The sequence below is a fragment of the Eublepharis macularius genome, chromosome 1 (genome assembly GCF_028583425.1).
Source record: "Eublepharis macularius isolate TG4126 chromosome 1, MPM_Emac_v1.0, whole genome shotgun sequence".
In the NCBI taxonomy this organism is placed as follows: Eukaryota; Metazoa; Chordata; class Lepidosauria; order Squamata; family Eublepharidae; genus Eublepharis; species Eublepharis macularius.
Window position 1 is genome coordinate 218,468,459 of NC_072790.1, and position 26,968 is coordinate 218,495,426.

At 43.8% G+C, this 26,968-nt stretch overlaps 1 protein-coding gene across 1 annotated transcript in view; it reads right to left on the reverse strand.

Annotated features, from left to right (window-relative positions):
- Positions 1-995: 995 nt before the first annotated feature.
- The window catches only part of GATA4 (GATA binding protein 4), a 52,312-nt gene continuing 26,339 nt past the window's right edge, over positions 996-26,968 (reverse strand). The window contains exons 3-7 of the mRNA XM_054989885.1: positions 10,107-10,273; positions 9,293-9,418; positions 7,693-7,780; positions 6,482-6,630; positions 996-4,965 (exon numbers count right to left, since the gene is read on the reverse strand). Of these exons, the coding sequence (XP_054845860.1) occupies positions 4,783-4,965; positions 6,482-6,630; positions 7,693-7,780; positions 9,293-9,418; positions 10,107-10,273 (713 nt within the window). The 3' untranslated portion in view covers positions 996-4,782. The remainder of the gene's footprint in view (positions 4,966-6,481; positions 6,631-7,692; positions 7,781-9,292; positions 9,419-10,106; positions 10,274-26,968) is intronic.

Genomic DNA, 26,968 nt, shown 5'->3' on the forward strand with positions numbered 1-26,968 from the left:
TGGTGCTTTAAGAGGGTGGAGTTGGGGCAAGGAGGGAACTCTGTGGGGAATGTGATGCCATAGAGTCCACCCTCTAAGCCTTCCATTTCTTCCAGGGGAACTAATCTCTGAAGTCTCTGGAAGTTGTAATTCTGAGAGAATTCTAAACCCCACATGGAAGTTAGTAACCCTGCTTATGAAGTTGACCAGTTCTGTAGAAGGTTTTTAAATTAAGATTAATATCTACAGTTGAATTACTGTGATTGTGCATGCTAGTCATATCACTGTCATATTTAATTTCTCAGAAAGCAAAAAAGATAGAATGGTACATTTGCAGTGTAACCCCAAATAGAGTTACTCCAGTCTAAGCTCATTGAATTGAGTGGACTTAGACTGAAGTAACTCTGCTTAGGATTGCACTGTTGGTGTGTGCTGTCATTTGCATGTTGTATCAACATCACTGGATATTTTTTCATGGGAAATATATTTTTAGCAAGGCCTAAAATGATAGTCAAAGAACTCATAAACGGATACTTACACTGGCATCATAACTCACATAGCAAAAGAACAAAGTTTATTTTTCAAAATTCTAAATTAGGATGATTTTTTGAAATAAATACAATTTAGATTGCACCTCAGTACTTTTTTAAAAAAAAGTTTCTAGTCCTTATGGATAGCAAGATATTCTTGAAAAGCAGGTGGATAAGTCCAGTTGAAATTTCAGAACCAGAGGAATAGCTCACACACATTTTTCAGTTTCTGAGAGTAGCTTCATAATGCCTTGCCCCTCCCCTTAGCTTGCAGAAGCCAGAATAAATTATGCAAAAGAGCAAAGTATATTATGCAAACCGGCTGAGTTTGCCTAGCTAATATGTTGCAGAATTTAGCTCTTTTTTGAGGGTGCAGAATTTTATTTTGATTTTCTTAGTGTGGCATATTCATTGCCCTGCTGATATAATTTGGAGGCAGAACTGGCCCAACATGATTTTCATCTCTATTCTCTGTTACAATGAAAAGAAAAAGATCAGTTTCTTTATTTGGAAATGAACGTCTATTATTTTATTTCCATTCATTCTACTGGGTGAAGTTGATATGCAGGTCGGTAAGCATATTGTTTCATAATATAAATTACAACTTTAAATAGTTAAGAAAATTGGTCAGGTCCTTCACTCCCCCCCCCACCTCCCCCCATACAAATAAACATCTATTTGAACAGCATTATGCTCGGGAGTTACAAATGTAGTACATGTGAACTTATCCGGTTAAAAATCAATGAGTTTTGTTGGAGGAGAGGTGGTATGCATGTCACGAAAGTTCATCAAACTTTTACTGGCCTAAATATAGTGGCGCTGGGAGTTAGTCCCTTGATTTGACGGAGGTTCTGGCAACTTCCCTACCTGCTACCTTACTGACCGTTGCCATTGGCTGTGAGCCAAGGGCTGCCAACTGTAGATTTACCACAGGGTCAGATTGGACCAAGGGTCCCTCTAGTCTAGCATCCAGGAATCCAAAGGCATAAAGGCCAATGTCACCCCCTGCAGTTACCCACTCTAGCAGCTGGTATTCAGAGGTTCACTGCTACTGAACATGGAAGTTCCTTTTAGCTGTTATGGCTAATAGTCATGGGTGGGCCTGTCCTCGATAAATGTGGCTAATCCGGTGATACACACTCAGTGGCTTTGGAGCTGCATGCAGCTCTTTGGCATGCCAGCGATGGCTCTTCTGAGCACCGCTCCCCAGTATGATACCAGGAAATTGTTTCAGGAAACTGGACAAAGCTGTTGCACAGTGAGGGTTGGGTTGTCAGGTTGTTCCCAAATTGAAACAGCCACCTCAGGAGAAACCAAAGGATGGGTAAATGGTGGGCCTCCCTGAGGTGCAGGTCCTTGTGCCAGGGTTGGTAAAGGGCCTGTCCTCTCCAACTCCTTCCTCCCTCCCCCCCACTTCTCTGCAGCCTCTGTACTCTCCTTACAGCACCTGGGCAGCTACCAGGAAAAGAGCAAGCTGGCCACAGTGGGGTGATAATGGTTTTACTTAGCAATCTCATTCTCTGATCTGAGCTGCTACACCTCATGCTGCGGAGAGAGTAAGAAGGCAGAAAGGGACGTAAAGGGGGCACAGGTTCACCAGTGGTGGAAAGACACAACCCTACACACTCAGAGGTCCTCTGTTAATTTAAAAGGTTAGCATTATAATGTATATATTTAATATTAATTGTTGCATCTTATATTATTCTCTGTATTTGGTGAGGTGGCGTAGCAAGAAGGGGACACAGTAATCTTGTGGCTCTTTTGGTTGATGATCATTGTGAATGTGGCTCTCTGTGAGCTGCGGAGTGAGTACCACTGGTCTAATCCTATTTTAAAGCCACCTAAACGAACGTAAGTCCTTATAGAGGGCTTGGAAAGGCTTAGTTCTCACTGAGGTGGTAAGCTTGTGACTGGGTCTTATCTCTTCAGACTGCAGGTAAAGGGTTACCTGACAGAATATGCTACCCTGCACTCCCCTCTAAATAGAAAACTAGCTTTTCAGGGGGAAGGATTCCAGCTTAGCCTTCTCTTATGTTCGTTTTCTATGTTTCTCAGTGAGAAGTAGGCTGAAAAGGGACACTTTGGAGCACACTGAAATACAGTTGCCATCTTTTCTTTTGTTTTATTGGCCCTGCCCCCCTGGCCTCAGGAATAACAGTTTCAGAAATGCAGAAAATTAGCGTGTCAAGCTTTTTATCTGACATGAAGAAAAAAAGATAATGAAGTGATGAAAAAACTTCACCAATTCTGGGTAAAAAGCTACTGCCAATGATGCAGCAGCAGGACCAATAAAAATAGTTGGCAATCCCAAAATTGCACAAACCCCACAATGTGCACATATTTAAACATGAATCTTTTCTGTCAGATAACACACGATAACATGCTACATACACAAAGTGGGATGTACTGTGCATAGAAAAAAAAGGGGGGGGGGAATACAGATTTTAGAGAGCTAAGTACATATAAAAAGAAATACCCTTAGATTGAGAAGCATCTAGATTGACAAAAAAATGAAAAGCAATCAAACCTTGGTGCTTTTTAAGGCTGAGCATGGCTTTAATATTAGTGTTCATTGACAGGCAAAAAGAGACCATATTTGGGACTAACTTGATCAGCATAGTCTAACTTGTGACTCCACTTGTCCCCCAGCAAAAAGCTACCTAGCTGCCATCTATTTTTTAAACTTCATTTCTACCCCACCTTTTCCCCCAAAGGGAATCCCAAGGTGGCTTACATCATTTTCCTCTCCTCTACTTTATTGTAATATTGTATTGTTGCCCGCAAGCTGTTTGAATGAGAGAGCAATTTTAGCTGAGAATTCTTAGTGGCTCAGTGATAATAACTTTTAAGTTCAAATTCCAAACTATGCCAAAGGGAGTCAAAAGCAATTGTTGTTCAAGACAGAGGGCCAGGCAAAATGTAAAATACATGAAACACTTTGAGAATTAAAACTTTATATAATGCCCCTTACTTTTCTTCAATCTTAGATGGATAAGACTTTATTCATTAAAAACATAAACCTCAAGGGATTTTTATAAACTACAATATACTAAGAAGAAGGGCTGAATTTTGATGTTGTTATTAACATCACAGTTTAACCCAGATCTGCACAACCAGCAAGCCACCCCACCAAATGTGGCTCAATAATCTTCCTGGTTTTTGCTTCCAGCCAAGGGTGTTCCCTGGAAAGATAGTCAGTGAGCTGAGCTGCAAACAGAACTGTCCTGCTCTTGTTCATTTAACAATGGAGAAATCAAATTGGCATGGCGTGGTGATCAGTATGATTGTTGGCTGATGTATTCAGACCATGTGGCTGTTAAAGGCACAGGCGCCAGAGTCGGTAAACACAATTGGCAAACCAGTTGGTTGGGTATTTCAGGGCTAGTTCAACTTTTGCATTGGCAGTCTGGTAGAGACTGGAGGGAGTGCTGACCTTTGGGTCAGACCCTGCATCCCTTTGCTTGCCTGATTCTGCAAAGAAACCCTGCTGTGCTCCATGATGCTGATGCTAATGATTCAAGGTCCTCCTTCTACTTAGACTCCATCCCCTCTGTTCTCCCCACGAGGAAGAACAGATGAAAGAATAAGGCTTTCATCTAAGACTTTCTTGGGGGGGGGGGATTTGCTTCTTTGAAAGGAAGAAAATTAGGTTGAACAATAGCAACAGGAGGGAAAAAATAATCCAAGCAACAGAAAAGCAAGGACCGTAACAGTGGGGTGCTGTGGGCAGTCATCAGATCATCTCTTTAACTAGATCCTTGTGTGTCATTGGGATACACCAGCCATGATCCGAGCTATCTTTTTAGCCAGAACCCAACCATTGTTTCTTGCCCGTCTTTCCCAGACTCGTTTCTAAAGAAGATTTGGGATCTGAAGCCCTTTTTAACACAGCAAGGCGAACGTCCCCCTCCTGGTTTGACCTGCTCAGGAAGTGAACTGGGAACAGTCAACAAGGGTGCCACGACGTCACTGACCAAGATATCAGAGAAAGATTTTTTTAAAAGTTAAGTTGGAGTTTCTGACAGTTTCGTATGCAGCGGTTGTGATTCAAGGGCATGAAAGTTTAGATCAGTTTTGGCTGAATCTTCATGGAGGTTGATTCAAAGGTAGTCCGTCACTTTTTAAAGCTTAATTTGGAATGGTTCTACTAGCATCAGAATCTATATCCCTCAAAGGGGTGAGGTAAGAAAGCACCCCACTGTAGCATGATTATTGAATGTTGTCTTTGTGTCCTGAGCCAATAAGCCCCAAGTCCATAGAAAGCAGAAGATGGTTATGCTGTTAGGATGTCTCCATGGCTTTCCCCCAAAACCAAGGTGTTCCAGGAATCTTGCTTGGAGCTAGACTGGGGAGACTGGCTGATGCCTGGCTGGTAACCTTGCGGAGAAAGTTTTAGGGCCGAGATGGCAGTGTGCAGAGCAGATCCATGCCCAGGCATCGTGGTGACTGAGAATGGCTGCGGGTGGAAAGAGAAAAGGGCAAAAATGAGTAACATGAGGGTAGGAAACAATCCATTATCATTTCATTAATTTGTATCTCCCTTTCTACCTCAAAGGGGCTACCAATCATTCTGGAATAGCTCTGCCTAGGATTGTAGTGTAAATTTTATGAGCGGAGTGATTTTTTTAAGACTGTGTTCCAAGGAACTTTCAGAAGCCAGTCAGTGGTTCCACTGTGAGAAGCTTGGTAATGGCAGATACAGACAGTTGCTCCCCGTCCTGTCCCACCTGCTGGGCTGCCCACTGGGAGTTCTGCTCAGTGCAGCTGGCAGGGGAGGGAGTGGATGACCGGCTCAGGGATGGAACAGATCGGGGAGAAAATGCGACTGCTGCTTCTCCCGTTCCACTGAGTAATTTCATTAATGCTTTGGCTTTTTAAAAATGTTGTAGGCTCCCTTGAAAGGCAGAAAAGAGGATGTAAATATTTAATGCAAATGCAATAGGTAAATAGGGGCTTTTGAGGAGACACATTTTGTGCTGGGTGATTACTAGACCCAACCAGTTTTGTTGTCCCACTGCATACCATACAAAGAAGTGCCAAATACTTGGCAGTAGCAGATGGGCAGTGGGTTCCTCAGCAGCTAAATCTGTATGAAAATAGTACCCTGAGTATAGAAATAATCCTTTCAGACATGCTTTTGCTGTCTCTCAGGCCTGTCACTGACTGTTTTTTCTTTAACCTTTCCTCTCTTCCTGCTTTGCCTTCTGCCTGTCTTCTTACTCCACATTTTCAAACTAAGAACCCTAATGCCTGTTTTCCCTATATCCTGCCCATCATCCCATATCATTCCTCAACCCACCCCTTCCAACAGTGCCATGCCACACTTTCTCTGATTTTCAACTTCTTCCACCCATTCATATTTCCTCTCCCATCATCATTATCTTTTTCCTCAGAACAGTATATTTCCCCCCCTTTCCCAGAACTTTCAGTCTCCTTCCATCCTTCTTATCTCCTCATACTTTGTTTATACATTTCAACCACCACCAACCCATACCTTCCTATCACCCTTCTTCTTTCCAGCCCTTTCACTGCACCCCTTTCTTCCCCTCTTTATTCTGGCTTCCCTTCTCTTCAGTTCCCACTTCCATTATCCTACCCTCCCAGGCAGCAGTCACGAGGAAAGACCCTTTATGCCATTGCCCCTGGAGACTCGCTGCCAGTCAGAAGGTCGACAACGCTGAACTAGATGACAAGTGTTCTGAGGCAGTTTCATATGCAGTGCAAACTAGTCATCCCTTGACTGTTCAGTGATCCCTAGTATGCTCTCTCATGCTGCAATTTGGTGGACTGCAGGAATCCTATTCAAAATCCAGCCATTAAAGTTTCAGCCTGCCCTGCACTGTTGGCATAGTTAAAAGCAGGCATGTTGCTTTGAGCTCCTTAGAGGAGCTAATAAACAATGTCCAATAAGATCAGGCCTGGAATCTCTTGTGCAACTGCAGCCTCCCATCTAGGGACTGCGTTTTCCTCACCTGGGAAAGTGGGCTCGGGTGCCCATAATGAGATGAAATCCCCGGTTCTGTCTTGATGGGGCGCATTTCTTCGGCAGCTGTGGTGGTTGTGGTGTTGGTGCAGGTGGCAGAACTAATGGTTGAGGTAAGGCTTTCGTTATTGGCTGACCCTGAAGAAGTGATGAGACAAAGAAAAAAAAAACGTTGAGAGATCAAGTTAATGCATAAATCGGAAGCTGCTTTAGGACAGCAAGGGTCCTCTTTGTCTCTATCCTTTTAACACAGCTTCTGGTCCTCTGTGGTACTTAATTAGTTTTTTCCCATTCACTCCTGGGGGCCCCAGCCTATCTAAATGAATTCCTGATTGTTTGGGGGAAGGAGAAGCTTTTCATTATTGTATTTCTCCTGGCTGGAAAATATGCTTGTTTAATTGTTTTTTTATGCATTTAATATTGTAATTGTGCATTTAGTTAGCTGCAGTCTAATTTTGTAATACAACTTTAGTCGTACATGTTTCACTGCTTTAGCTGTGGGGAGGCACCACTGGTGCCCTATGTCTTATTGCAATAGTGAGATTGGCCTTGACTCTCATCGGTGCAGTGACTAGAAAACTAGTAAATGATACTAACAACAACATTCAATTTATATACCAACCTGCAGGACACTTAATGCCATACTCAGAGCAGTTTACAAAGTATGTTATTATCCCCACAACAATCACCCTGTAAGGTGGGTGAGGTTGAGAGAGTTCCGAGGAGCTGTGACTGACCCAAGGTCCCCCAGCTGACTTCAAGCGGAGGAGTGGGGAATCAAACCTGGTTCTCCAGATTGGAGTTCTGCTCCTCTTAACCACGACATCAAATAATATGATGGTACACTTTTAAAAATAATTAAAGTCTCTCCGAATCTCTTCCCCCACCTAGGTCCAATTAAAAGATTTGTTTAGACACCTGCCTCTGAGCAGCAAAAGCAACTTGGAAAGGCCTGGTAGGAATAAAATGCCCTTTAATAAAAGTTTAACAGTATGTAATTTACCAGGTGATGTTGTTTACCAGGGTGCCATGAAAGTCTTCAGCTGCTCATGTCCACCCATTAAAACTGTTACAGGGAGAGGTCTTTTTTTTCCCTCCAGGCCTTTTGGCAACCCTCTCCACGACATAGACTGAGTTGGTCTCGATTACTGATGAACCCACCCCAGCACCATTTTTTATTTTTATTTTTAAAATATTCACCTGCTGATGTCTTGGATTTGTTTAAGTTCTTCGGCTTACGCTTCCTGGTTTGGATCCCCTCTTTTCTCATCGCTAAGGGCCTTGGGACCTAGGAACAAGCATTAGAGAACAGCTTTATATAGCATGCATAGAAATCTTTTTTCCTCAAGTTTGCTGAGATCCATCATGGGACAAATATTCCCTTTAGACTCCATCCAACACATGACAAAATCACAAAAATTCTTATTACATGTTTTGCCCAACTCTGCGTGCCTCCAGGATGACTGAGGCCCCCAGAATTTTGTCCCCCTGCTACCCATCTCTCAGCTGCCCTGCTTCCAACAGACAGTAGCACTCAACAAACACCACCACAAACTGGGCATCTGGTACAGAATCCTGTGCAGGTCAGCATTCTTTTTTTAAAAAAAAAAGTTTTGCAAGGTATCAAGTGGTCAGAAAACTTTGTTTGTTTGTTAAATCTAGACCTTACAAGTTTTCGGTGTGGCAGATTCTAAATAAAAACATCTAAATAAAATAAAAACATTATAACCCAAAATAGAAAACCATATAAAGTACCACGTGAATATAGCAAGAGTGTGATGATCATAAAACACAACATGCACGCCCCAAATCCAATCAGTCAAAAGCTTAAGAAAACAAATCTGATGCCCGACGCTGCTTAGGCTGGGTGCCAAGTGAAGTGCTGCAGCAAGGGAGTTCCAGAGTTGTGGTGCCACCATAAAGAAAGCCCTGTCTCCGATGATAATCCCTCTCACCTCTGAAGGTGGGTGCGTGCAGAGCTTTACCAAAAATCCTAACTGTTGAGGCAGCTGCACTGCGGAGCAAGCAGTCCTTCAAAGACAGCCCTGAAGGATAAGCTGCTCTGTGAATTATATGCTTATCAATAGGGTTTATATGGGGACTTGGTGTTCTATAGGGGCCGTGGCTCAATGATAGAACATTTGCAGCTGCTTTCACACATGTTGGCTAATGCACTTTCAGTGCACTTTAGCCATTGCGTGCAACTGGATTTTCCTGTTTTACACAGGAAAATCCAGTTGCTAAAGTGCATTGAAAGTACATTATCCAGCATGTGTGAAAGCAGCCTGCTTTGCATGCAGAAGGTCCCAGGTTCAATCCCTGGCATCTCCACTTAAAAGAGGAGTAGGTGGTAGGAAAGAGTCCTGTGTGAGACCCTGGAGAGCTGCTGCTAGTCAGAGTAAGCAATACTGGCTTCGATACACCAATGGTATAAGGCAGCTTCATGGGGAAGGGGCATGGGTTATTGGGGAGCACCTTCTTTTGTGCAGAAAGTCCCAGGTTCAGTTCCTGGGATCTCCGTTTAAAGGCTCTTAAGGAGCAAATATTGGGAAAGGTGTTTTCCTCTTTAAGACACTGAAGAGGTACTGCTGGTCAGTGTATTGAGCTACATGGATCAATGGTGTGGCTTTGTAAAAGCTTCTGACTCTTTCCTTCCATCGCATCAGCCTTGCCACCGTCACTCTTTTCCTCAGATTCAGTAGCCACAAGGAATTGGTTCCCACAGAAAGGGTCAAGCATAAGGACCATTTCCAGAGGCAGGATGGAAGCAGTTGCTGCTGCTTGGTTTTGCAGCTCTTACCCCATGGAGCTTCATGTACAAGCCGCAGGCATTACAGACTGGCTCGCCTTCAGCATTCCGGCGCCACAGGGTGGTTGTACTCGTATGGCAGTTGGCACATGAGAGCCCAACCCTACGGGAGGCTGACTGTAGGAACAGAAGTCCAAAGAAGAACAATTGACTGTTAAAAACAGAGGCTAAAATATAGCAGTTCCCTATTTGCCCAATGTAAATAACTCTCAAGCCCGTATGTATTCCACTCAGTTTCCAGCATGAAATCTGCTACGCAACAATGAATTCTGCATCCTGAATGCCTGTGCTTTCTTTTTTAAAAAAATCAAGTTTCTAGGTCACATGAAGACAAAGCAAACACTGCACCTAGTACATTCTCAGAGGCAAAGATGGTGGTAAAGCAGGATTTCCAGTGTTCTGTTTCTTTGATGCAAATTCTGGGTTTTGATTGGTATCTTAGTGCATTTTGGGAACACTCCAGGAAACTGAACAGGAATGCATGTGCTCCAAGTTTTAAAAAGAACTATCTTCTTAAAATAGCTGAATTCTGTGATCCTTATAAATGGTGCAAATCATGCTTATTATGCATAGTCGCTTGGAATTTATGAAGCATTCCCCAGATGGAAGGATTTCCACCTGTGGAGTGCAGCTTTCTGACCTCCCCCTGGAGCAACAAGAGGAAATCCTTCCATCTATGGAAATGTTCTGGTATCGTCAGGTCACTGTGTTCTGCTTTTGTTCCTTATTAATCATAAGGGGCGAGGGTGGGATGACAAAGTGTGAACCCAGTAGTGTTGTCTACCACAGCTCAGTCTTTCCTTACCAGCCTCCTCTGGGGCTTGATTAGCGGTCGGTTTATGCCATTCATCTTGTGGTATAGCCCACAGGCGTTGCACAGGTAGTGGCCGGTGCCATCTCTCCGCCACAGAGGGGTTGACATGGCCCCACAGTTCACGCATTCACGACCTTCAGAATAATCCTCAAAAAACTCTGTAGGTAAAGAGGGAAAGACAAAGAGGAAATGAAATCAAAACCATCAGAAAAATGTCCTTTTATTCAGATATTTTGTAAAATTACTGACGACTACAAGTAGACTGTGCTATACATTACTGCATTTTCAATATTTGCTGTATGGAAAACTTCAGGTAGTATACAACACGGTTACAACTCAGTGGTGTAACATGCAGAAGACCCCAGATTCAGTCCCTGGCATCTTTATTTAAAAGGCTCAGATGCTGTGATGTGACAGGAAAGACCTCAACCTGAGACCCTGAAGAGTTGCTGCTAGTCAGTGTAGATATTACTGACATAGATAGTCAAATGGCCTAACTCAGTATAGTCATCCCTAACAAATTGCTTTCATTTTCAGGTGGTCTGCTATCATCCTCTGCAGTATTCAGGAGAACAGCAAGCTCTCTGTGTATTCAGGAGGAGCTCCCATGTTCTGCAGTGGCCTGATCCAGGCCAATTTGGGTCCAATCTGGGCAGATTTGGGCCTGATCTGGGCTGGATCAGGCCCACGGGAGCACGCTGCACCGCCCAGGAGCATGCCCTGGGGAGGCTTGTGCCTCCTGCACTGGCCAGGTATGCAGGGGCGGAGGGTGGGAGCGAGGGATCCCTCACCCTCAGCGGGGACTGGCAACTCTAGTGCCCTGAACACCCAAACAGTTGAACTTTATCTTCCCCACTCCTGTCTCTGATTGGGAGCCTTGCCATGGGAAAACTCTTTGTAGTTCCAGCCATTGAGCTGGGCCTAGGGTTGCCAGGTCTCCCACTATAGCAGGAGACTTCCTAGAAACCTGACTTGTTGTCTGCTGGCTTCTGAAGTACCAGTGAAAGGAAATGGCAGTGGGGGTGGGGGTGGGGTGCCCAGCATCGTTCAGGTGCACTGACATCACTTCCAGTGGAAACTGTAAGTGACATAATGGGATGCTCTAGAATTAGCAAAACTCTATGATAAGACTCTACAGTTTTCACCAGAAGTGACCCTAGTACACTGGTGTGACACCAGCATGCTATTTCCCACCCCCTAAATGTTCCAGGCTACAGCCTGAAAACCCTAGCTGGACTAGGTCGAATTATGCAATGCCAGCTGTTAGTTGCACAGTGGGGTACCTGCAAGGACTTGAGCGAGGCATCTCACTTTCCACTCTATCTTTCTCCTCACACTATTTTCTCTTTTCCTTCTCCTGGCAACCTCCACATCCTCACCTTTCTCTGCTTCCTTTTCTCCATCTCTCCGACCCACCAACTAAACTTATCTTTGCACTCCATTTTCAGCAATATTTATTTACATCATTTATACTTTCCCTTTCTCCAGAATGGGGATCCAAAGGAGCTTACATCATTCTTCTCTCCTCTATTTTATTCTCACAACAACTCTGTGATGTAAGTTGGGCTGAGATGTGTGATTGGCCCAAGGTCACCCAGTGAGCACCGTGGCAGAGTGGGGGTTCAAACCTGGGTTTCCAAGATCCTGGTCTGAAACTTTAACCACTATTCCACACTGGCTTTTGCAAGAGGATTGCTTTTGAACCGTAGCAAGTGCCAGGCCTGAGCGAATCATGCAAGTTGGGTGTCAGCAAGCAGCCAGGTGGTTGCGGATAGGCCTGGCCCTAATGAGTCCTCCCTCAAAGGCCAAAGCAGCCCCGGAAAGGGCCATACCCTCTTCCCCTGCCTTTCACTGACAAAAACCAAGACTTGAAGGCTGGTAATACTGTTGTGGTTGCCTAACATTAGTAACTGAGAAGGCTTTCATTTCTTAAAGCAAGTAGCAACACATGCTGCTTCAATCGAGGGGGGTTGTGTTAACTCCTGATTTTTTAAAAAAATATAAATTAAGATTTTTCTGTAAACCTAAGACTTTTCTCAGGATTGTAGAAAGATCTGTTACCTGTCTATGGCTCCAATCTCCAGATTTAAGTATCCACACATAGGGCCATGTTGAGAATTAGATACATTGCCAGACCCATCCTTCATGAATAGATCTATTTCCACTACTAAATCCCACTTGGATATCCTATTTTAGAAATAAATATGGTAGATTAATCTGCGCACCCAGCTTGCTAGATTGCCATATTCCAATTCTTTAAATCTTAATTCCCTAATTTTGGACAGCCACGTTTGCTTATTATGAATCAATCACATTTTTTTCTACTCTGTTCTCAGCAACTACCACGATAGATTGAGGCAGGATCAGGGGAAGCCAAAATTTCAATTTGCTTATGTCTAGATTTACTCTTACTTTCTTCTCAGAAAGCTTATCAGAGATGTAGCAAGCCTATCCGTCATAGCTGTGACTTCCCTTATTGGTTAGAACACTGAGGGCTGGGCTTGTTTCTCATTGACGGTTTGTGCAGAACACTGCCTATACATTTTGCCCGATACCTCTGGATCTACAAAGGCTAGACAATTTTTAAAAAATGAAAGTGGGAAATCTAGCTCGCCTGCCAGTCCAAACAGGCACAGGGAGGCATACCCAGAATCTGGGCAAAAAACAAGCTTTGCAGTAGCTGTGTTAGCCAAGCCTTTTAGGTGTTGGGGGGGGGGGAGGCAGTCTCTCCATTGCATTGAGAACAGAATAAAAGCAGATTCTTCTGTGCATAACTCTAAAATGTGTATTAATCAAAGAAACTATCTACAGCATCCAGGGAAAGCTTAAGGCTCTGCAAAGAAAAAAACACAATTTTCTGTGTACTGATTCGAACAGGCTCCACAGCAGCCTGTTCCAGGCCAATTTGAGCCTGATCTGGGTTGATTTAGGCCCGAATTGGGCCGCTGTGGAGTGCAGGAGTGCTCCCGCACTTCACAGTGGCTGGATTCAGTGCGGGAGCGCTCCCAGGGCGGCCACAGCCTGCACGATGATGTCACTTCCCGGAAATGGCATCATCACATGTGCGAGAAACGGGTCCAGAGGAGTTAGCTGTGTTAGTCTGTAGTAGCAAAATCATAAAGTAGCACCTTTAAGACTAACCAACTTTACTGTAGCATAAGCTTTCAAGAACCACCGTTCTGTTCGTCAGATGCATGGAGGGTATGAAGAAACTGGAAAGCTTATGCTACAGTAAAGTTCTGCAGTAAAATTGTAAAGTAAAGTAAAGCACAGTAAAGTTGGTTAGTCTTAAAGGTGCTACGATTGTGCGAGAAACAGAAGATAAGGTAGGTGCTGGGTCCCCTGTCTCCCACTGGGAGGACAGGGGGACCTGGCAACCCCGTGTTCAGGAGAGAAGGAAGCTGGAAAAGGGGAGACGCTAAGGGGACTTGCAGAGAAAGGAAAGAGGAAATAGTGTGGGAGGAGGAAATGAGATGCCTTCTGGAAGTCCATGCAGGCACCCATTTGTCCATAACTATGAGCTAATAATGGCTGAATGGAATCTCCATATTTTTCCACAAACCTCCATGTTCAGAGGATGTGTATCTCCCAATAACTGTGGATGAAAGAGGAAGGGTTGGGTGTGCCGTGTCTGCAGGCCTTCTGGAACTATTTGGTTGGCCACCATAAGAAACGAGATGCTTGACTAAACTTTTGGCATCCAGTGGGGCTCCTTTGTTCTTAAGTGGGAGGGAATCCTGGATAGAAAAGAGTATGTAATGGTAGATGTGATTTCCTGGACTTACTAGACTTTGTGAAGGGAAGCTATGCTTGGTAATAATAGCCCAATCCTGTGCATGTTTGCTTGGCAGGATATCCCAGAAAGCAATGGGGCGGACTCCCAGGGAAGTATACTTAGGAATAGAGCTTTAGAGGTGATGCCTGGAGGAACACATCTCCCCGTGAGTCTCCAGAAGCGGCCACTAGAGGGAACCCTCATCCCAGTCTATACCACAACAGCCTAGTAATCTTAATATTCTTCTGTAGGTCCACCAACAAAAGAAAGTGTTTATTGTATCTCGGCATATCTGTCTGCTCTAGGCTCACTTCCATCTAACCAGCCTCTACTGTGAGTGGGGATGGTCAGTGGATTAATTCTTCTCTTTCTCTGCACTAGATATGTTTCAAACATTCGATCCAGAGGTGCATTCTCTGCCTTCTGAGGAGGCTGCGTGTTGTGTCTCTCCATGAGTCACTGTTCTATATTTGCTTCTTTCCTGTCAAAAGCACATTCCAAACACTGACATGCATAAACACAGGAGAGTCTTCTCCAAACCTTTTCTGCTTCATCAATAAAGTATATCTCCAAGTTTTGCTCAGGAAAGTGTCTCGGAGGACTAGAAATTATTGTCCTAGATTTTGGTTGTTTTCTTCTTCCACCATCACCCTCCTGCCCTGGGTGTCTGCTTTGACCTTGAGAGGGGGCTATTTCTATGAAGGCTTTACATTTTTAGTATGGAAATCCACTTTAATAATTTTGCTTATTTGCCAAACGTTTTGGGGTTTTCAACCAACAAACTGTAGAACAACAATTGTATGACAGCAAATTGTATAACAACCTTTTAAGACAAGCTGGTACCACTGGAATTCATATATGAGGATGGGGGTTTGAGAGCCTAAATCTCCCCAGTGAGCTCATGGTGGGGGTGAGATTTGAACTAGTCTGTAGCTCACACTTATGAATGTCTAAGCACCCTGGGTGAAAGTAAGCTGGTACAGGCCAGTACAGAGTATCAGTAAGAAAGTGGCTGCAGTGGTACTTTACATCTTCTACTTCAAGCCCACCCAGTCTGACAGTACTTCCTCTGAACACAGTATTTTGATTATTAAATGAAGAAATAGGCTTCTGACACTTAACGGTCATTACAGCTGTTTATTATCCTATGCAGTGCATTCAGTTGTCATTATATGATGAGTCTGGACAGTCTTGATTGTAGCAAATTGATTGACTATTATGGTTTCCCCTCCTGTGGGAATCAGAGACTTTACTAAGGAAACTAAAAGGTCCCAATGGATCAGATCAGATAATCTGCTAGAAATGAGAATTAGTATTGTTGTTGTTATTGTTGTTGTTATTACCAGGCCCTCTTCAGACTATGGTTTCTGATTCTAGTTTAGAAGGAAAGCACTGACTGCTGTTGGCAAATTATGGTTAGTAGAGTATTATGTTTTAGAGAATCAAAACCATGCTGGTGCATGCTTTTTATGAATGGGCAGTCTACTACTGACTATGATGGGTCCAGGGATCCATGCTCTGCAGGTACGTGTGAGTAAACGAGCCACTGGTGGAACTACTGGCGAAACTGAGGTATGGCTGTGGGGAGGGGATGCTCGACAAATTGCTGCCTGGGAATCTGATAACAGTTTCAGAAGTTTCCTGCTTCCCACATGTGTTGTATATTTACGAAAACAGCAGATATTACAAAGAGGACCCCAGTTGTTCAGTGTCCTCTCACCCACCCCTGGAATATTAACCCAATCAGAATTATGGGAGTGAAACAATAACATTTAATTGATTGGTTTATTGCATTTCAACTGTGCTTTTTCTCCAAGGAGTTTAGGGAATTGTATTTCTCCTTCCTCCATTTTATCTTGCCAACAATCCTGTGAGGTCAGTTAAGCTGAGAAACAAGACAGAAAGAGGCCTTATGACAAGCAAAAGAACACTCAGAATAACATGGCTGGCAGAGAGAATTCCTTTTAGAAACATAGTTCGGCTTTTGTACTATAAAAGACAAATTTGGCCCATAATAAGTTTTTTGTTTATTAAGGATAGATTATCCTCAAACATGAATCACCCATAAAAAATACAAAGCTCTTGCTCTCGCTCTTTGTGTGTGTGTGTGTGTGTGAGTGAGTGAGTGAGTGAGTGAGTGAGTGAGTGAGAGCACACTCTTTGCATTTGCTACAGATGATTCATGTTTGAGGAATATCTACTCTTAATACACAGAACACTTATTATGGACCAAATTTGTGAGATTTGGAATGGGGCATGGGGAAAGGAGGGAAGGGAGGCCTTGCCATCTGCTTCGTTGAGGATTTATATGCAGCACACGCTGGGGACGCCTGGGATTTATCATACCCAAACAGAGGGCTGTTTGTGCTGTGTACTGGAATATGGAGACAGAATATACATAACGTCCAGGCCTGGGTTGATAAGCAGTGCATTTTTGGAAGCGATTCAGACACAGTCATGCCAGACAGAAGCTGAGACTGGAATAACTTGCAAAGCAGATTCTACGAAGGCTGACCCTGGAACTGGGCTTTTTGAACAGGCCTTGGTTTTCAGTAGCTCCAGCAGATCACATCTCATCTTGATGAGTATGATGGAATAAACAGACAATACTTTTCAAGGAGGTATAACCTGGGCTTGCCAAGCCAAATGCATCCCACCAGCCATAGTGGCCCAGTGTGAGACTGCAAAAGTGAGGGTGAGGGGTTGCCATCTCTGGGCTTGGAAATTCCCGGAGATTCTCTGTTGTTTGGAAATCACTTGGAATTCTGGGAGACCTTCAGGCCCTGCCTGGAGGTTGGCAACTCTATGTTGTCCTGACCAGAGCACACATTCCTAGATTGGTTAGTCACTTCCTGCCAATAAACAGTTTCTCCTCTGTAGTTTTAACAGCCCCATGTCTTAACCCAACCCCAAAAAAGTTTTTTACTGACATGGGGTTTGAGGCTGCATTCAGACGTCCCAAACAAACAGATTTGTGTGTGCGGTGCATGAACACAGCTTACTGCCATGGCTGTGTCCTCATCTTGCTCCATGATACTCAAGAGTGCAACTGAAAGCTTTTGAGTTTGGGAAGATTTGAATAAGGCTCCAATTCACTGTGACTTCCAAAGGCATGTGCCAGGGCCTAATGGAGTTTGTCTCCTTGGTCCCAAATGGAGATGGGAGTTGCAAGGAGAATGGTTGAGCTCATGGGCACAGCATCAAGCTGGCAGATCACACGGTGGAGTCTGGTGAGGAATGAGTGGTGGCTAGAGCCGAGGCAATGGGTGGTGCATGGTCAGTCAGGGGATGCGCTTTGTTGTTCTGTTGTGTGTCTCTATCTGTGTGCGTGTGTGTGGAGCAAACGTCCTGAAACCAGACAGAAAGTCACCTGCCCTCTTGATTCTCCAGGCATAGTGGAGTAGGGATGCACCGAAACACAGCTACAGGATTTCTACCAGGCCTGGAGTGATGAACTCATCAACCACAGCTCATGGCGGAGAGGGAGGATTACTTAAAAGCAATTTGTGCTCTCTCCCTCTCAGAAGTAATCCTGTCCTGGGATTTGCAGTACTAGTTTTAGGGGGAGTATGTAAGGCTCTGGCTGGCCACTGTGAGAAACAGGATGCTGAACCTAGATGGATCCTTAGTCTGATTAACTCCAACTTAAGTGGCTTCTGCACTGGAGGAAGTTGGAGGAAGGCTCTGCCCCCAGATCCACCAGAAAGCACCTTGAGTTGCCAATGCTTCATTTTCCTCCGGGAAACTGATCTCTGCAGTCTGGAAATCTGTTGTAATTCCAGGAAAACTTCAGGCCCACCTGGAGGTTGACAGTCCCAACTCCAGGCCTACCCCAGGCCTACCTAATGGCAGAACTCCACTCCTGACTTCACCCCTTAGTCTGATCTGGCGACTGTCCCCAGGTACCCCTCCCTTCCCATCAAAACTATTTTGAAAATGAGCAGTTCTGTGCCTGCCCCCAACACAGCTACGAGCCCTTCTATGGTCCCATGTCATTACAGCAGCCCCCGGTCAAAGATACCTTCCAGAAAGTGACAGACAGCTTTTGGCTCCCTGTAGCCACTCTAAATCCAGCCATTATGAGACCTCTTGACATTTATTCTTTCCCATTAAGTATCTGAACAACTTGGAAAGGAAATGCTTATTCAGGCAGCAAAAGGCCTGAACAGCTCCTGGCCTGAGTCAGAACAATAGGCTACAAGCGGCACCCACATCCTCTTCAAGATTTATGGGTTTCTAATGGTGCATTTTAAAATCTCCCTTTTTACCACAGAGGTCTTCCAGAAGCAGTGATTTACACTAGAACCCTCCAAAAGAGCAAGAGCAAGTTTTTATGTTCTCTTTCATCAGAAACCCCTCTGAGACTATCTGGAACACATAGGGGGTCTGCAAGGCTGAGAGCAGTTGAAAACAGTGGTAGTCCTTATATTCACAAAGCTGGACCGTGAAGCCACTTTTTACCTCTCTTCCCCTGTTTTTGTAAACATCCAGCTCTGGTGAAGACTTCTAAATAACTTGAAAGCTGGTGCTTAATATTTTGGTTTGGTTTGGTTTGGTTACAATGTTTATCTATTTTGGGAAATAATGCATTAAAGCGATTCTGCAACTAAAGTAAGAAGAGGAAGATCTTCTAATGAGACTTTGCTTATGGGGGGGGGGTATCGTGCCCTCCAATCACTGTACGGGTCTCCCCGTTTTAAAATTGTGTAACAACAAGGGAAGGATTTGGCTTCTCTGCCATGCTTGATGCCCTGCATTTAGATGGACCATTGGTCACATCCAGAACAGCTATTCATATATTCTTCAAATTTTAATATCTAGTTTTGTCAATATAACACTATAACACAAGGACCATTGTGGTTCAGACCGTGCTGGGAAGGGTTCTAATAAACTGCTGGCTTGTATATGTCATGTTGTACTCAGATTTAATCGATGTCTGTCTGTCATTCTTTGAACTAGACTGGATATTAGCGTTGCCAACCTCCAAGTAGGACCTGGTCAACTCCCAGAATTCCAACTGGTTTCCAGTCAACAAAAATCAGTTCCCTTCTCCCCTCCCCAAATCCTGCCCTCTGCCAGGTTACAACACCACCCAAATCTCCAGGAATTTTCCAATCTGAAGTTGGCAACCCAACTCGGTATTCTTTGGAATATCTCCAGCTTATTCACAGAGCTATGAAATCGCGCCAGGAAGAAGCTGTTATCACAGAAGACAGCATCTTCTCGCACAATTTCACGCGACAACAGCGTCTTCCTGGCGCGATTTCACGTGCAAAGATGCTGTCTTTTGCGATGTGCCGGCATAAGGTAAGACATATGGAAATGGCCAATGTTGGCCAGCCTCGTTGTGTTCTTGCTCTTGCTGTAATCATTTAGCACCCGTTTTTCTTCTTTTGTTTGTTTTATTTGTAACCATCCCCAGCCACCATTACTTTGTGGCAAATGAAGTCGATCTATGTCGTTTTGAGGATGTAGGGCGTGATCGGCTGTCATGATTTCCCTCATTTTTCAGTCTCATGCAGCCAATTCGGCTTGTGCCCAATGTACAATTCCAGCACAGTATCAAATCACTGAGGTGGCCCAAGTGTTTGTAGCACAAATTGTATTTCCACTGTTTAGTTTCAACTTGAGTATTTTAACCCGTTTTATGTATTTATTAAAAATCTTATTTATAATTAAATAAGACATTGTTGTTTTTTGCCTAGGAACCTTAGCTTGGACCAAAGCAACATCAGCCAGTAGAGGGGGATCCTGAGCTGCTACCTACTTATGGTCTACTTGGTGTAATTCCACCAAGTCTGTCAGCTCTTCATCTTCCTTGGACTGCCTGCCTTCCTTTTATCACTCCCAAGTCCTTTAATCTCCAGCCTCTTCTCCTATGCTCTAGGTGGCAGTGGGCTTTCAGTATTACTGTCCTAGTCCTCTGTTTACAGAGGGAAGGAAATTTAATATCAACATTCCTGCAGCTTGCAAAGCACCTTGTCAGATTGGCAGAGCACTTCTGCCAAGAAGGAGCCATACTTAAGGCCCCTGTAAAACACTTTGGGTTCTAAACAGAGTATGAGAGGAACCTCTTCCCTCTCTCAGAAAATATGGCTTTCCTAAAACAATTTGTTACGATAAGGGAAAGTGAGCCAGAATTCTCAGGACAGCCTTGATAAATGGGGCTGCCAGGTCCAAACCAAACCTGTGGAGTTAAGCAGAAATGAATATCAAGCACTGCTCACGGAGAAGGAAAACAAAATAAAATTTCTGAAAGGCTGTAATCCAGCAGAGAGGTAACACATGAGGTTTCAAGCATGCCTATGCCTGGCTATTTTCTCTAGCTTGTGCTGTAGAAATTCTCTGTCCTGCTACTAGTTACTCTTTCTCAGGCGTGCCAAGCAATTAACTAATTCATAGGTTCAAAATAACCCCTCAGTATAGGTGTTGGGTTTTTTTTGAGATACTGAGAGTAGTGTGAGAGCCAGTTTGGTGCAGTGGTTAAGAGCACGGTACTCTAATCTGGAGAGCTGGGTTTGATTCCCCACTCCTCCATCTGAAGCCAGCTGGGTGACCTTGGGCTCGCAGGGTGTTTTGTTGTTGGGATAATAATGACATTGTAAACCACTCTGAGTGGGCACTAAGCTGTCCTGTAGGGCGGTATATACATCGAATGTTGTTGTTACTATTATTATTATTATTATTTCATAATGGAACACTGCCACTCATTGCTCTAAATTTGAAGCCCAGTCTCTACATGATAGTCACATATCTGCCCATGAGTATGGTACAGTGAGGCAAGGAAGGAGGCAAGGTATTTCCTGTGTACTCTTTTCTATTAAAATAGAGTCTTCTCCTTCTTTACAGATGATTGGCTGAACACATGAATAACACATGATAGCGCCCCCCCCCCCCATCATGTCTACTTTCACTATCAGTGAGGTGATGGACCTGTGTCTGGGCTATACCACTACACACCACTGGTGGAAGTTCATATGAATGTTCTTCTACACTCTAAAAAAAAACCATATACACAGAAAACTAATAATCAGAGAGAAAGCAAGGTTTTCCTAACGTCCTAGCTATTGACACTCAGGGATTTCTTTTTCATATGGAGGAGCATTCCATTATTTGAGCTGCCACCTGCAGTCTGAAGGGTACAGCCTAAGCACAACTTTGCCACCTCAGGGAAAACATGCAGCCTAAGTGAAGAATCTTAAAGTCCTATTGATTTCAGCAGGTGAGCTAAACATGTTAATCCCCATATGAGTTGTGTAACATAAAAGGTTTAATCATGTTAGCATCATACCAAGTATGCAAAGATACTGTAGATATGTGGTCTCAGATCTTGATGGAAAATGCTAACATGGTACAGGAAAGTATCACTATGTTGAAGATTGGTTTGAAGTTGAAGACTTTGAGATTTGTTTCTCTTACTAACATTTTCTATTGATTACAAGCAGAGTGGCTGCTAGAACATTGGACTTGGAATCAGGGAGACCTGAGTTTCCAATGAGGAATGGGGCTTTTCAGTTTAGAGAAAAGATTACGGCGGGGTAGGGGGAGAGGGAATGATAGAGGTTTATAAAATACAAAGTACTTCTTTACTCGATGAGTAATCCAAGTGTGGAATTGACTGCCAGTGGATGTAGTGATGGCCACAAGTGTAGATGGCTTTAAAGGGAGGTTAGACAGATTCATAGAGAAGAGATTCATCAAAAGCTACTATCTATTGTATAATGATTAAGAGAACCTCCATGTGCAGAGACAGCAAACTTCTGAATACCAGTGCTAGGAGGCAACATCAGGGCAAGGCCTTGGCCTCCGTGCCCTGTGTGTTGGCCCTCCAGGGAAATCAGAAACAGGATGCTAGAACAGATGTACTACTGGTCTGATCTAGCAAGGCTATTTTTATATTCTTATGAGTTCAAATGTGATTATCTCTGCTCAGGGGCAGTCTTAGCCAAGAGGCAACAGAGGCCTCCAACCACCCACAGGTTCACTCCCCAACAGAGTGGGAGGGAGAGGAACAGACTCCTGCTGCCGCTTGTGTCTGTCCCATTTAATGCTCTGCCTGGCTACTTATGGCAATGGCCACTTGCTTCTGCCCTGCCCGGGGGCTCAGGCAGCTAGCTCCCAGCAGCAGCTGTTCCTGCCTGCCTCACACAGGGCAAAGGCAGGGGAGGGCAGTGGCTGGGGCAGTGATTCCAGAGGCCCACCCTGGACTTTTGCCCAGGGTGCCAGAATCACTTAAGACTGCCCCTCCCTGTGTTACATCTCTTAGCCTAATTTACCTCACAAGTTTGATGTGAAAATAAAATGGACAAACTCGGTGCAGACCACCATCGGCTCCTTGGAGGGTGGCCTACAGTTCAGAATAATGGTAAATAAAAATTATAAAACAGTCACCTCAGCAAATCCCAACTATACAATCACATTGGCCATATCTTCCTTCTTTGACTAGGGCAATCTGTAGCATGGGAATTGCAGAAACTCTTTAAAATAAAAAGGTTAACAGAATCAGGTCCCCGCTAGACTCTCAAGGCCTCCCTCAGCACTTATTCATTTTTTCTTAGCATCACTTGCCACATACTATAAAACCATTAATTCTCGGATAGTAAAGTATTAGTGAGCTGCTGTAGAATAGCGGTTAAGTGGCTGGGCTGCAAAGCAACACTCTGCTAGTTTGAATCCCTCTACTGCCATACGTTTGCTAACTCCAGGTTGGGAAATTCATGGAGATCCAGGAAGAGCAATAAGGAGGCATGGCCTTTGTCTATATTTAGACGGAGATCATCCACTAATGCTACTAGTGCTGTCTCTGTCCCATACCCTGGTCTGAATTCAGACTGGAAAGGGTCTAGAGCGCTAGAGTTTTCCAAGAAGATCTGGAGTTGGTCAGCTACTGCTCTCTCAATCACTTTGCCCAGAAAGGGCAGGTTAGAGACTAGGCGATAATTGGCCACAACAGTTTTGTCTAGGGATGGTTTTTTAATTAGTGGACAGATAACTGCCTGTTTGAGTGGCCGGGAGAAGGAGCCCTGAATTAGCAGTTGATTTACAATAGATCTCGGTGGTCCACTTATGTGATCTTTACTTGATTTTAACAGCCAAGATGGGCAAGGATCGAGCGCACAAGTAGTGGCTTGCATAGATGCCAGGATCCTGTTAAAGTCTATCATTGTAATTGGTTCAAAGCAGTCCAAATGTAGACCAGATGATGTATTAAGCATTTCTCCTATCTTGTTTGCATTGCAGCTAACATCTAGATCAGAGTATATTCATGTTATTTTATCAGTGAAAACCTTAGCAAAGGCCTCGCAGCTAATTGTCTGTTCTTGGGACTGCAAAGGTTCAGATTTAGGGGTTAGAAGGTCTCTGGATATCCTGAACAATTGGAATGTTCCAAAATAGCCGAAGCAGTGGTTGGCACGACCTCCTCACTGTAACCCCCCTTTTTCCATAGCATTTTGTCCACAAGGATCCCCCACACACTAACACTAGGATAACACTGGCTTTTCTTGAGAGTAGGCTGATGGAGGAATAGGGAAAAAGTGGGAAAGTTCCACCACCATGAATGTAAGATCCAGTCTGTAATGGTAGATTAGATAAATGTTCATCTGATCCAGCAAGGCAATCTTCATGTCCTTACTTTCAGGATGAGCTTCGGTATTTAGTCTCCTTATACAGTAGTAGGAATAAAATTTCACCTTTACCACTCTGCAGAATTTAACTGCCAACACCTGCCATGGAAAAACTAAGGTGTGTTCCTCCTTTCTTTTTGGATGCATTTGTGTTGGAAACAAGTCAAAAACAATCTCTGACACATGATTAATATGGTCTGTTAGAGAGAAGGGGAAAGGAACCTACAGAGTTTCAAACTATTCAGGCTATGATCTGGTTTTAACATTAACAATCAGTTATGGATTTTAATCATACCTTAAGGCACAGTATCACAGGTTTTAGTACCTTACAGCAAGTCTGCTGAACACCGTCCCCTATAACACTTTACAAAAGCAGACAGGTCTACCAGGATGTGTTTATTTTAAAATGGAAATACCACTGTTAGGTGACAAATCTGTGTATGAGCAAGATTGAAGTTGTATGTTGGATTGAAGAACTCTGAGCAGGTAAATAAAGAACCTTCCTCTGGTTCAAGAAACTTTTAAGGTTGTTTGCACTGGAGGAAGAATTCACACTTTTCGCAGGGGAAATGGATCAAGTGTAAACTCGCCTACCTTTTCTCCAGCGCCCCAACACAAATGTTGCTACTCAAATTATTGTCAGTTTTTTTTAACCATCTTTGTCCCTCTTTTTCTCATTGTACAGTCCTTCCTTCAGAAGTTTTGATTATCCCCGGAAAATGCAGGCAAAATACCAAAGGCAAGCCTGAGAGTTGGTTTCACCAATATCCCCGGTGGCTGACTTGCATAAAAACACCGCTCCCATGAACAGTGTACACTTACGTGCAGTGCAGTGCTAGAGTTGGAACCCTCCTGAGATGAGGCTGATCTTTCTCAAGAAGAAAAAAAGTATCTGCCTGTTTTTCTTTTCCCAGAAGAGGATCTGTGATAGCACAGGATTTTACAGTGCGAATGTTGCATTGCTTACACAAGGAGACCATTCATGTGAGCAGGTATGCAAGCAATTACTGCCGATGTGAACAGCTGTTTCCAAAAGTCAGCTGCCAGGCGCATTATTGGAACCAATTTTGAGCTTACTGGCTGGCCTCTGTTGGAGACAGAATTCTAGGCTAGGTGGACCTTTGGTCAGATCCAATAGAAATTCTTCTTCGGGTCTTTGTAACCAGCTCTCAGCCCTGTTTCTGCTCCTTCTGTCAGTATTATCAGAGGGTCATCAGATAAAAATTTCCTTAATAACAGTGTAGTCCAAACCAACTTTGTTGGGTTGGATCAAACTAGCTCTTCTGCTGATGAAAAAGGAAGAACAGGCCCACTCTGACCGCCAACAAAGGCTATGGTGTGGATCATAAGATTTGTATGTAGAAAAGCTGGGGGGGCGGGGCTGTAGTAAAGAGGAGGACTAGGTGAGATTGACGGAAAAGCGGGCTGGATCCAATTCAATATAACGCCCTAGAATGAGAAGCAATGGCTTTAAAATAAAAAGGCATGCAGTGAAAAGACACACAATCAATATCCTGTGTCTGCCCTAAAATTTTTCAACTGCCTACTTCTCCATGGTCTCACTCTAAATATTTATTCATGCCAGTCTTTCTCATTTTTGTGTCTGGAATGAAAAGTAACACCTAGAGATTTTGCTTTGGCTCTTTAAACTGAGTTTAAAAATGGAATATGGAATAAATATCCAAAATCACGACAATAATTTAAAAATTTGAGCCTCACGGTTGACCTTTTCTAACCAAATCTCACACCAACATTTGAGTTTTGTCACTCCGTGATCTCCATCTTGCAAACAAGAAGCTTCCAATTTGCAGCTCAATCCAAAATCTAAATTTTGAGAATTGGAAGGTACTTAAATTGGTCTTAACACTAATCTAAAGCACACAGCTTAGCAATTTAGGTTCATTCCACAGAGGTCAGCAGGGCGTAAATATATTACATTACAGTCACACCCGGGCATTTGAAAATCCCTGGGCTGGCTTTCAAATCATGAGAGGTTTTTTTAACTTTTGACTGTCTAAGTCAATAGGTTTCCTTTATAAACTTTGTTCTTCAGCTGCAAGGACTGGAAAACAGATGAAAGCAAAGATTCTTTACCTAATCATAGGACTTTATGGGCTGGGGCTTTCGAGTATGAGACCAAAGTCTGAAAATGTTGCGTGACAACATTTCAAATGAGCAACGGTTGATCTAAATCAATGGCTTATGGGCCTCTACAAAGCTTCCTCGCCAGGTCCCAGCAAGTCCAGCTGAGCTGCTGCAGTCGCCTAGAGGCTTAGGAAGTTGAAGTTTAACTAAAAAGAATCCAATGAGATGCTTTCGTGAATGGTGGCTGGCCCAAGACCCGACCTGAGCGTTAATGAGTGAGTGGGAAGGACCCCAAAACCAGAGCCCTTTGATAGTAAGCCTTCCTAAAGGATCTAGAGCCTTTGTATGTTAAACAAATAGAATTAACTTAACTGTAAGTCTGTCTTTGATGGTCTTATCAGGAATAGTTGACATATTTAGGCCTGTCTGTCACATGCTGGCACATGCCCCAGACACACCATTGGGGCACCTCTCTGGGCTATCTTTTGCACCCTAGTTATCCCTTGCTACAAGGAATTTGGGGTCCCCTTCTCTATTTTATCCTCCTGACAATCCTGTGAGGGCTAAGAGACAGTGATTGACTCTTCCAACCCTCTTTCTAAGCACTATACCACATAGGCTTTCAGGTGATAGCTAAAGGAGTAGAACAATACCAACCGCTTCCATCAACCTGTCGAAGCTCACAACTAAGGTTGCCAACTACCAGGTGAGGCCTGGAGTTCTCCCAGAATTACAGCTGATCTCCTCCAGAAGAGTTTCCCTGGAGCAAATGGCAGTTTCAGAGGGTGGGCTCAATAGTATATCATAGATTTTAGCTACAATCCCCCCAAACTCATCCCTCCACAGGCACCACCCCCAAACTCCAGGAATTTTTCAAGACAGAGTTGGCAAACCTACTCACAGCTGAACAATAATTCTTATATGGTGCATTTGGACTGTTCAAAGTCGTTGGTTTGGATCCCGCTTAGAATTTCTGTGTGTGCAAGAGTAGGGTGTGATTTTCTCCTCTTGCAGCAGCCCCTAATGTCTTCCCAAGTGCTGCTCCTGGGAGAGGGGAGAATCAGATATCTCCCATGGGAGCAAGGAATCAGTAAAAATCGCCCCCATGCACCTATGGAAATTCTAGGTGGGATTCAAGCCGTTACCTATGTAATTCTTATAATCCTGTTAAGTAGCTCCATATTATTATATCTCAATATTACATTTGGACATGATAAAACTGAAAAATGCTATCTTGGCTCAAGCTTCTTCTTGAAGTTAGGGTTGAAATGACATTGGAGCCAAGGACTTCCTTGGCCATACTTCAGTTCAGTATAGGATATCCCCCTTTAGCGATGCCTCCAAACTGGTGTCAGAACACAGTGGAA